The sequence below is a fragment of the Cavia porcellus genome, unplaced genomic scaffold, assembly GCF_034190915.1.
Source record: "Cavia porcellus strain 051 isolate PalLab524CR breed Dunkin Hartley unplaced genomic scaffold, mCavPor4.1 scaffold_32, whole genome shotgun sequence".
Lineage (NCBI taxonomy): Eukaryota > Metazoa > Chordata > Mammalia > Rodentia > Caviidae > Cavia > Cavia porcellus.
In genome coordinates, this window is record NW_026947515.1 from 12,566,653 (window position 1) to 12,578,357 (window position 11,705).

The 11,705-nt window shown below is 43.6% G+C and overlaps 1 protein-coding gene and 1 long non-coding RNA gene across 7 annotated transcripts in view; one reads left to right on the forward strand and one right to left on the reverse strand.

Moving 5' to 3' along the window:
• Nucleotides 1-3,986, forward strand: part of Aldh3a2 (aldehyde dehydrogenase 3 family member A2) — a 28,518-nt gene extending 24,532 nt beyond the window's left edge. For both annotated transcript variants that reach the window (XM_003465231.5, XM_005001649.4), the window contains one exon: nucleotides 2,106-3,986. Coding sequence is in view for 1 of the 2 variants with exons in the window: in XM_005001649.4 (XP_005001706.1) it covers nucleotides 2,106-2,120 (15 nt within the window). In the remaining variant the exon portion in view is untranslated. The remainder of the gene's footprint in view (nucleotides 1-2,105) is intronic.
• Nucleotides 3,987-4,128: 142 nt separating this feature from the next.
• On the reverse strand, nucleotides 4,129-10,959 carry LOC134474437 (uncharacterized). 5 transcript variants are annotated; one of them, XR_010045325.1, is made up of 5 exons: nucleotides 10,120-10,958; nucleotides 9,412-9,490; nucleotides 7,661-8,559; nucleotides 7,214-7,573; nucleotides 4,129-4,389 (listed from the first exon to the last, which is right to left on the reverse strand). It is a non-coding gene; the product is annotated as an uncharacterized LOC134474437 (long non-coding RNA). The 5 variants fall into 5 exon arrangements; XR_010045324.1 differs by having other exon boundaries at nucleotides 4,129-4,439; XR_010045326.1 differs by having other exon boundaries at nucleotides 7,437-7,573; nucleotides 10,120-10,955.
• Nucleotides 10,960-11,705: the final 746 nt, after the last annotated feature.

Below are 11,705 nucleotides of genomic sequence, written 5' to 3' on the forward strand. Positions count from 1 at the left end.
GCTGAGGGATCATTCCAGAAAAACCCCAAAAAACAGAAACAGAGACTGTTTAACTTACTTACTTACTTATTTTTGTCTCTTTGAGGTAGGGTTTCACTATGCACTTCAGGTTGGCCTTGAATTCGCAGCAGTCCTGCCTCAGCCTCCCCGAGTGCTGGGAATACAGGCGTGCATACCACACTCAACCTGAGAATGTTTAATTCATTTGTGGGTAGACATTTCTGACCTTGGCCCAGAGTGTCAGTGTTAAAGTTCAGTTTACTCATGGCGGAGTGGGGGAGGAGAGTGAGTTGCTAAGAATGTGAGACAAACGTGCAGGGCTAGTGGTGTGGCAGCCCCGCAGCACTTCCAGACAATGCATGGCTGTGTGGAGTCTCCTTCCTGGTCCTCATCTACTCAGCTCTGCTGGAGGAAGTGCCAGCCAGTTCAGATCCAGAGTAGCCATTTAGACAATGAGCTCTTTAAAAATCTCTGTTGTTTTGATTTTTTTTTTTTTTTAAATTGACTTGGGAATTCGTGGAGGCAAACAGAAGGCCTGGTGTGAGCTCAGGAGCTTCCTGCTGTCCATCTGCATGAGGGTGGGGTGTGACTGGAGGCACTATTAGGTCTTTCATCATTGCTGGCCTGTCTGGAGACACTGATCTTGTGGCTTGATACACACCCCCTGGACAGTGTGGGAGATGGGGCTGAGTCCATGTTAAGCCTATTAGGTGCAGTGAACTGTGCTAGGCAAGCCGAGTTCTGTGGAGTTTGGCAAACAGGGCCTTTCCCTCTAGGGCCTGGAGAAGTCACATTTTGTAACAGCACTTAGCTGGCAACAAAAATATGGAGGTTTGATTCTTGGCTTGACTGTGACTTTGCGTCAGACCCTTCTGAGCAGTCACTTGGGCTTTAGCTGCAGATGAGGGTGGGGTCAGGGATGTCTCAGGTCCCTTTCGGCTCTCCTCTCCTCTTGCATTGTTAGCTGATGTCTATGTTGTTGATATTTTTCCCCTATTCATTCTGGGACCATATGCAGATTTGTTTTTCTTTGCTTCTTTTCTGCTAATTTCTCTAAGCTTTTAATCTTTTTATGAAACCACTTTTTATTTTAAGTAAATGACTGAATCTAGATTTATGTATTTATTCAGTCTTTTTAGAAATGTGTTTTATTGATACAGGCTAATTGTCTGCAGTCATGGGATATAGTGCACCTGTATACAGCTTGCAGTGACAGCAGGGTAACTGGCATGTCTGTCACCTCACACGGTTATCATTGCTCTTTTTGTTGTGAACATCTTAGATTCTTTCTTCCAGTATTATGAGATAGTTCAAGGGGCCAACTTATAATTATGAATATTTTTTCTGTAGTGGCTTTTTTATACTTCATAGTTTACTTATTTTGCTATGTGTTTGGATCTGTTTGTTCAGTGGTGGTGGGGATTGAACCTGGGCCTTTGCATGCCAGGCAAGTGCTCTACCACTGAGCTACACCCCCAGCAGTGATTATAATTTTATGAATTTCCAAGAATTAGAATGGCTTTGGGACATAAATACACAGAGTAAAGTTCTTATAAAACTTACAGTCTACGGGAAAACGTTTTCCGTGGTCTGGGTTTTAAAAGGTGGAGAACCATCGCGGGTTAAAGTTGGTAAATGTCACTGGCCTCTTGACAGAAAAGACCGCTGCCCTCTGAGGTTGCAGTGAAATTTCACCAGCTGTAGTCAGGTGGATTACCACTTCTGAATTTTGCAGATTTGTTTAGCAGTTTTCCAAAATCGTGTGGAGACTTTAGCTTCCTAATTACAGTGCCAGGATGGTAAAAGTGTATTTTTAACCCATCTCTGGCCTGATGTTATCTCACTGACTTTGGACAGAATGTGGCCTCCATCACTATCTGTATTCTTATTGTTGAGGAAGGGCAGAATCCTTGGTTTCCAGGTCATAACACACTTAGACCTTTCAGGGGTATATGTACGCTACTTTTCTTTGTAGTGCATTCAGACTGTCTTAGCAAACGTGTCTTTGCTAGAGTCCCTGTGCTCAGCGCCTGTTTCACCGTTGGTGTTGGCTGTGTTTTTAAATCAATAGAATAACCTGGATCTCTTTTTTTTCTCTCTCCCAGGTTGTGTACTACTAAAGAATGATCCTGTTAACCTCCTAGTTGCCTCTACTGAATTATTTCTATACTCAGTGGTTAATGAACCAGTAATTTTTAAATGGTGTCAAAATCAGAAATAAGTGAACTCAGTATGATCAAACCTAAAGGTTACTGCCACTCGCCATTAATAAAACTTCCCATTTCAGCCACATCTCAGCATTTCCTAATAATGAGTGTATTCTGAGGCCCTGATCTTGATTGTGCTGGGAGGCAATGAGTGTGAAATAAAATCCATATTCTTTGGGCATATACGGAAGTCTCAGAACTGCTGAGTTCGTAGGGCCCAGTTTGTCGGATACCTCATCACCTGCTGTGCGGTGCCATTATTTGTCGAAGCTTTCAAGAGCTGAACACTTCCAGGGACCCCAGTGATGGTAGTGCAGAGAAGTGAGGTGGGAGCTGCCCAGCTCCCTCTGAGGTCTGAGGCATTGCAGTTGGTCTTTAAGTTGCAAGTTAGTGGCTCTTCAAAGACAAATCTTTTTTCTCATTTCTGTAGAGTACAATTAAATTTTTTTTAATTTCAGAAATAGTCTTTCTGAATAAATTTAGCCCACAAAATGTAACATGAAGGAATCATTTTTGTCACGTCTGGATGTGGTGCGCATGCCTGTAATCTCAGTGCTTGGGAGCCTGAGGCAGGACGGTCTCTGTGAGTTCAAGGCCAGACTGAGCTACATAGTGAGTTCAGGACCAGCCTGAGCTATAGATAGTGAGATACTGTCTCAGTTTAAGAAATGTAGGATATTAGGGGTTGCCCCTCGCCAGTGAGACTTGAAGAGTTGACCTCCCGAACCTGGCTCTCTAGGCAGACTTGGTCTTCTTCCTTTTTCCTCCTCTGTCACTTGGAAGGTTTTTGGTGTGGCTGTTCACAGATATTTTTTGTGACCAGTAGCACTGAAAGCATCGTATAAATCATTAGGCTTCCTAGAAGATCTTAGCCTATTTCATGCACATATTGTCTCTTACTCATATGGTGTTGAAGCAACACTTATACATGTTTTACAACCTAACTTGAATTTTTCAAGTGCTTTAATAAAAGTCGTTATAAAAACACTTGTCTCTCAGGACCTTAAAGTTATAAGTTAGTAGGTTTTCAAGGACAAATCTTTTCAAGTTTCTCATTTTTGTAGCACAATGCAAGTCAGTTTTACTCTTTTAAACTTCAAAAAGATCGCTTTCTGTATAAATCAGCCTAGTGGGGGCGTCATTCCTGTCACAGATAAAGAGACCATGGGTAGTAGGGCTTTGTGGCTGAAGAGCCTCATGGGGCACGGAGGCGCTGGCTTATGAGGAGAAATTTGGAGAATAACCATAATTCAGTTGGCCAAACTGAAAAGGAAGGAGAATGGTGAGAGGATCTCCTGAGCAAGTAAGAAATTCTTCCCACCAAAGCCTGATATGGCCAAGACCTGAGGGAGTGCCAGGGGGCCCGCAGGACATGGCATCCTCTGCTGGACAGCGCTGTGCTTTAGACTGCAGGGACTTCTGTTCCCCTCTGCAGGCTTGGAGAGAGACTTTGGGCCTTACTCAGCGAGAGACTGTAACTCACTTCATTGAATGTAAAATCCACTGTTGAATAATTTGTTCTGTTAAGTCTGCCTAAAGTATGTTGTGTCTTTATCATGGTCTGAGGAGTCACTAATTCAATCACTGGCCTACTTTGGGAATAAACCCCTTAAACTGAGGTTCTAACAGAATAATCAAACATAAAGTTTCTTACAATTTAAATTTGGGAGTTTGCATTTAATATCTTAAATTATACATTATAATTTCTAATTAAGCTAAATTATTGGCTTGTTTACTAATATATTCTGTTCCAAAATAAATACAATGTATTTTATAAAATTGGTGTGAGTTTTAATAATGTTCTTAGTGCAGATCCTCAGATATGCCCAGCTGTGTATAAGCTTTCTCCACTCATATAAACTCATTTTTTTCTTTTATCTATCAAACGTTGCATTTGTTAACATTCTTCATCATGCTTCCTCATTTTATATTCTTAGGCAAAATTTTCTTAGGCTTTTATTGTGTGTGTGTGTGTGTGTTAGTATGCATAGGCTTACACATGCAATTGTGTGTAGTTTGTGTGAGGTTGCTTGGTGTGGCCTGGTTCACCGCTGAGTCTGAGGATGCTCACCAGTCCTGGCCTGAAACAGAACCATCCAAGGGTCTGGCTTGGCTCCGAATGCCATCCGAAGTACAGTGAGGCAGAATGGTCTGAGTTCTGAGCCTCTGCGTCCTGTCACTGCTGAAGAACAAGAATACGAGCCAGTGTTTCTCAGTTGGTATGGGAAAGTGCTGGTGGAAAGAAGAAACTGAAGGTGGGAAGAGAGGTCTACGGGCAGCTACGTGGCCACCTGCACCTCCCAACACCTGTGCCTGCGGGGGCACCTGGGACTGCCTGGGCAGGGCCACCTGAGCTGCTCCTCAGAGCTCTGCACAGATTCCTGGACAGATGGGCAGCAGACTACACCTAACAAGAAGCAAGTTTTAATGTAACTGGTTTTTGGGATTTCATTTGACTTCTTTCATTTGAAGCTGTTATAACAGTGGTATTTCCAGTTTTCACTCTTCTGATGGGCTATATTTTAAAGAGAAATCCAGGTCAGAAAAGAACAAAGCCAATCAGACAACAGATTTGTGTGTACAGTTCAGATCTCTGAATGTTGCCACAAATTCACCTGAATGTACTACTAGGTGAAGGTCTGTTTTATTTTGAAGAGTGGTTTTAAGAGTCCCTCTGCACTGGATCCCATGGGTGCTTTTGTAGGATGGACCGTGTGTGTGTGTAGAAATGTGTAGTAGACAGCAGTGAAGAGACAGCCATGGAATTGGGAAAGTTTTTGTCAGCTAATCAGATTAAAGACGAATACCTAGAAAATATGAAAAACAGTAAAATTAGATCCCCTCAAATACAGAGACCCAATCAAAAACAGAAATGAATGGAGATTCCATCTCCAAAAAAGGGCTGTGTCCAAGAAATGCAATGACAAATTCTGAAAAGGCTGGAAGGAAGCCTTCATTGTGGATGGGAATATAAACTACAACCACTATGGAAATTAGTATGGCGAATCTTTAAAAACCTACAAATAGAAATTCCATTTGACCCAGCTGTTCCCTTACTAGGTATCTTCACTAAGGTGTTTAAGACATCGTATTACAATGGCAGATACTCATGTTTATAGCAGCACAGTTCATAATAGCTAAATCTGGAAACAGCCTAAATTTGCATCGGAAGATGAATGAATAAAAAAATGTATTTATACACAATGGAGTACTACTACTATGCCGAGGACAAACCTGAGTCATTTGTAGGAAAATGGATGCTCCTGGAGACCATAATGTTACGTGAAATAAAGCAGACACAAGTTTAAATATCGCGGTTTCTCTTCCACGAGAACCCCAATATATAGCTGAAGTGCAAAGTGAATAGACAGTAGGAAATAGCAAGATGGATCTTTGGCCTATAGGAAAGGGATGGAAAGAGGAAAGGGGAAGGAAAAAGGTTAATAATAAAGGGAGGGGTTGTGAAATGCTGTGTTCTTGTACCAAGACCCTACGAGGAACTGAGGGGTGTGATCATGCACTAAAGTGTATTTTAAAAAATTGTATATGTATCCCAAAAATCAAAGAAGGGGAGAAGGTTGAAAAAAGGAATTGAGAGTTGTCATGCACATGGGTACGCCCCGTTTGATGAATGTAATCACATGGACTACAACATACCAACTAAACACGCACAGTGGGTAGCTAGCCACACACTTGTTTCCTGTTTCTGAGCTCTTTTGCCTAGGATCTAGGAGCCAGGACTTGGATTATAATCTCTATCGCCAGTGTGGCTGAGGCTTCCTCAGGGCAGCCCCCTGGCTGTTTCAAGGACCATTTGCTTGTAGGAGCTGCAGGAAGGAAGCTGTCTCTAGAGTCCTGAAAAGTGAGGACCAAGTGGCACTCAGCTTTCAATGCTTTGTCGAGGTACTGCCAGGGGAGCTGCCTGTAGGCAGAAGCAGCAAATGGTAGCAAACTCAGTAATCCAAGGGACGGGGAAGAGCTTTGGAGACCTGGAGACCTAGGTTAACTACCAGGCTGCCTTGTTAGGCCTTGTGACTGGTTCTTAACCCCAGCGCCCTAAGAACAAAAGCTCATATGATAGGAAAATGCCTTATTCACAGGCAGGACCGAGGAGAGGAGGAAGTATGTGTATCTTAACACTGTGAATTTGATATACAAATAAAGTTTATTACTAAGCCCAGATGAATGTTTCTGCCTTATGATGATGTGTGTTGTGTCAGGTGTAACTTTTATGTATGACTTTGAAAATGTACATTGAACACTTGGCTGGTCATGTTACCGTCTTAAGACCTTTAAGATCTCAGGGTTATGGGGAACCAGCATACTACTTCAGTGATGAGGGCATAGTGCACTGGATGAGAGGTGATGGAGTGTTACCCTGTACACTCTGCCTGTTTGCACATGTGCTAGCACTCACATCAGCTCTGGGGCGGGTGGAGAATCTGTCCAGCAAAGATGAGGCTGTGGTATTATCATGTGGACACTGAGTACAACCTTGTGACTGGAGTGATGGGGGCCATGAACCATGAAATGGAGGTAGCTTCCGGAAGCCTTGTGACTGAGTACAAGCTGTGCCTGATGCAGGGGAATCCTAGGGAAAGTGTCTCCCAGTCAGTTGGTCAAGCCAGGCTCAAGCCTGTGGACCAATCCTGGAGGCCAAAATAAAAGCCTTTTGCTTTTGTCAGTGGGCTCAGAAGTTTGCTTTTGTGTTCCTCTTTGAGCTGTGCAGTATTCTTGTACTGCCCAATTACAGTGTCGGGAACAGATGCTGAGGCTGAGGTAGTCCTCTGTGCACCCTCCACCTCACCCAGGTGCACCCCAGCTCATCCCTGCCAAAGCCTGGTGCATTCTGGGCATTTCTGGCTGAGCACTAATTAACTGCCTACACGCACCCACTGCAGTGTGCGTCCTGAGCCAGGGCCGCTGAGTCACCTCCCTTGCACGCAGCTTCCAGCTCTGGGGTATAGACCACAAAGGTGCCAGGAGAACAGAAGCCAGATACCTACCCAGAGGCCTGTTGGCCTGTCAGAGAACAATCGTGGGCTCTTGAAGCTTCCTCATATTATACAACCCTAATGTGCTAATTCTGATGACTGAGGTCAACATGGTGCCCAGTGGGAGGCCGATGATGTCCTCCGCATGGCACAGCCTGTCCCCCAGTGCCCCTCAGCTCTGCCACAGACACAGCAAGAAGGTGAGTAGCGAGGAGACCGAGGCCAAGCAGCTTACATCATGTGGCTTCATTTAATTCTGCCAGCGCTAGTGTGAGTGCTCTTACTCGGCTTTCTTCCTGGATGAGTCTATCACAAGAAGTCAGATCCCTGCAGCTCCTCAGCACTCAGGTTTCATGTGGCACTATTACTGCCCTACTAGACAGTAAAAGGTAGAATTGGTGACCAAGCAATGCCGTAGTAATGACTGCAGATGTAAAATGATAGAAATATGCTACTTACAGTATAGAGGAGGGGCTTCGCTGCTGAAATCCAGAGCTACCTCCCTCTAGAGGGCCTTGGGTATAATCTCATTTTCTATCTCCTGGCTTCCGGAAGCTACCTTCATTTCATGGTTCATGGCCCCCATCACTCCAGTCTCTGCTTCTGTCTTCTCATCTTCTCCAATTCTGATCTTCCTACCTTCCTCTTCTGGCCCTGGGGATTACATCGGGCCCATCTGGATAATTCAGGAAACCTCCCCATCTCAGAATGCTTGTCACACCTGCCGAGTTCCATTTGCCGTTTCACACTCATGGGTTCTGACAGTTATGATGTGGACGTCTTTGGGGGCCATTCTGTCTCCCACACATGACAAGCAAAGATGTCATCCCATATGAGCTAGGCAGCCCTTGCCTGCAGCCATCTGAGTACAATATGTCTTGTGTCACAAATGAGAATGGCTCTGCAGAAAGCCACTGCTAGCACTGCTCTGTTTGGTTAATTATTCTTCTCCTGACTTGATCCCAGATCCAATGGACTAAGGAGCTATGGGCATAGCCGATGTTCAGGCAGCACTACTGTTTGCTAGCAGATTATTGGGTTATTTTAATTTTGTTTATGTGAAGGGTGGGGAGTGGCTTGTGATTTGCTTTCACATACTGGGTGAGCAAGTAGGTGCACTGAGTGGAGACGTGCGCTTCTTGAACTTTGAAACATGTTATGCATGAATCTGCTAGTTCTGTATCATGGATGATAGATTTTTTGTTGTTGTTAAAATGAGACTTCTTCCCAGTTGTAACTGATGAACTCTGGATCAGTATTTCTTACCCAGGTGCGATTTTTTTTTCTTCCCCAGAAGACATCTGGCAATGTCTAGAGTCATTCTTTTGGTTATCACAACGGGAGGGGTGCCATTGCATCTAGTGGGTAGAAACCAGAAATTCTGTTAAACGTCTGATAGCAAGGAAACCTTCCTATGATAAAAAATTATTTAGTCCCAAATGGCGGTAGTGCTGAGGTTGGGAAAGCTCAATTTACAGTGTTGTGAGTTAAAAAGACAAGCACACAGGAAGGGAAGGTGACCCTGCCAAACTGAGGTTGCAGACAGAATCCATGACATAATCCATGGGCCATGGAGGCTGTGTGTAAGTAGTACAGACCAGAGAGGTCTAGACCTCCCGTTTATCTCTGGACAGGGCAGTGCAGGTGGGCAGAAGAGATGGGAGGACCCAGAAGAAAGTAAAAACTGGGGCAAACACGAAAGCAGCTTCAGCTTTGAACATGCCTCCAGCCCACACATGGATCTGTACACAGAGAGAGAACCATTTTAGGTGTCAGAGCTGTGTGATTACAGTCGCTGACCAGTAGTTGGTTGAATGAGAAGCTCTGCAGAAAGAAAAGAACCCACTGAGCAGAGAGATCAGCACTTGCACATTGTAGAGGTGGCAGGAGTCACAGGATTAGTCCGAGCAGGTACCAAAAACCAGCACAGTGATAATCTGTGCTGGTTAAAAAATCACACAAAACTTTCCTGAGAATAGATCTTTGCTAGACCACAAAACAAGTCTCATTAAACTGTAAAAGACTGAAGTCATACATAATGTTTTCTCTGACCAGTAGAATTATATAAAATACCTACCAAAAAGAATTAGAAATATCTACCATACCTAGCAGTATAAACATACTTCACATAAAGTATGTTCTCTGACCATCCACAATTAGAAATCATTACCAGAAGGAAAACACCAGGAACTAGGCACAGGGAGGTATACCTGTGATTCCAGAACTTGAACTTGAGAGGCTGAAGCAGGAGGATCATGAGTTAATAGACCAGTGATTGTATACTGAGACCTTGTTTCAAAAAACAAAAACGAAGAAAAACAAATGAAAACCCCAAATTTAACACACTTTGGAACCCATGGGTCAAAGAATAAATCACAATAGAAATATAAAAATAGTTTGAACTTAATGAGAACAACGTATCAAAATTTGTTAAATGCAACTATATAGTTTTAAGTGCCTATATTGGAAAAGAAGGAATAAATCAGTAACCTAATATTACAATCTAAGAAACCATTAAGGAACAAACTCTACCTTAATAAAACAGAAGGTAGGAATAGTAAAAGATTAGAGTGAAAATCATTGAAACAAACTACAGAGAAAATCAGTGAAACCAAAAGTTAGTTCTTTGTTTAAGAGTCATAAAATTAAAAAAACACTTAGCAAAGATTGGACTTTTGTAAAATAAAATCTAGAAAAGCAGTAAGACAAAAATTTCTATTGCTACTACTTGTAAAGAAAAGAATTATAAGGGAATATTACTAACAACTTTATGCCAATTTAGTTTAAATGAATATATTTCTAGAAAGACATCATTGTAACTAAATAAAAAATCTTTTGTAAAAACAAAATCTTAATAGATACACAACAAATAAACAGGTTGAATTGATTTTAAGTTAAATGACCAAGAAAATACTTACTGAGAGAAACAAAAGGAACACCAGTGACAGATCCTGCCTTAGATCGGCAGCGGGTACATCCCTAATCGGTGCAAATCCCGCTTCCTGCCCGAACCAGGTGCACAGGCCAGAGTTCCCCCAGCTGAGCATTGTCCATCTGTACCCAACAAGGCACCTTATAAAGTGCTTGGATGGCTCTCAGTGGACTCCCTGCACCAATAGCAGCAGCACTGAATGATAACCTGCTTAGATATGCGGATTATCAGGTCTCCAGCCCACTGATGAGACCAGCAGTTTATGCACAGCCCTCCTGAGGATTTCAACATGGGCTGAAGTCTGAAAACCACCTCTTTCCATGGAGGAGCTGATCAGAACCTGCTGGAGTCAGAAAGCAGAGCCCTGATGTGGGAGGACACAGAGTAGTTCCTGAGGAATGGGACAGGCTTGTAGAAGGACATGGAAATCTGTGAGGAAGGGCCCCCCAAATTCATGAGTGGTAGGACTCTGACTCCAGGAGAGCCTGTGAGTCCCAGCAGTAGGGGAGGATTGGGAAGTAGGACACTTGTCATGCAGGGAGGGGCAGTGTGTTTGGAAGGTTAAGGCTGCCAGCTCCAGGACCAGCCTGGCCACTCTGTGCTGGGGCTGGATTCATTCCTAGTAGTGTTCCAAGGCCCATCAGCACATGCCCCTTGACCAGGAGAGCTTTCTTCGTGGAGCATCTGAAGTTCCCAGTGCCTTCCCAATGCTGACACAGATTTGTGAGGCTGAGTCTCCCAGGAGCTTGCAATGCTAGATAAGAGGGTGCTGTCTGTGAGGGACCCTTCAGCTCTTGCAGGGAAGCAGTTCTGAACCAGGGAGAAGCTGATCTGTCCCATTCCCGAGAGGCAGGAACGTGGGAAGGCAGGATGGATGTGGTTGCTGATCACAAGGCAACGACTTCTAGGGTGAGAGAAGGGTTGGGAATATTCTAGGTGAGCCACTGCTGCCTGCTCCTTACAGACAGCCTGGCCCTGCAGCTGAAATCAGTGTGTTGTCTAAATCAAATGAGTGAATGGATTTTAATGAGGTCAGTATGGTCTTAAGTACACCAAAAAGCTACCTCGAGGAAATAAAAAAATTTCAGTGAAAACCATTTATAAAAATTAGAATTGCCTTATAAACGATTTTGATACTGGGGTTGGAACCCAGGGCCTTGAGCAAGTTAGCCATATGGTCTACCATTGAGCTATCCTGCTCCTTGTAGGCCCGTAAATTAGTTTTGTAAGTATAGATTTTTGTGAATCTAGCATTTAAAAGCAAGGTTGTGGCTGACACCTCCCTCCCTTTAGGAGGCTGGCAGATGCCTGAGTGATGTGGGCCAAGTGTATGTAAGACGGTGGTCCTTGTTCTCTGGGGATTGTGGTCGGGGAGATCCCTCTGTCCTCCAGCATCACCGTGTCCAACCCTGGCTGACTATGGTGGGCAGGAATGTGGACCTACCATGATACAGGATGTCTCATTTTTTTCAAGAAAATCCACAAATTCAGAATGTGATGTGGAATCTCTTAATTTGTAGGGGATGCTAATTAATTTTTAAAAATTTGAACATCTGTGAGCGAAATAGCTCC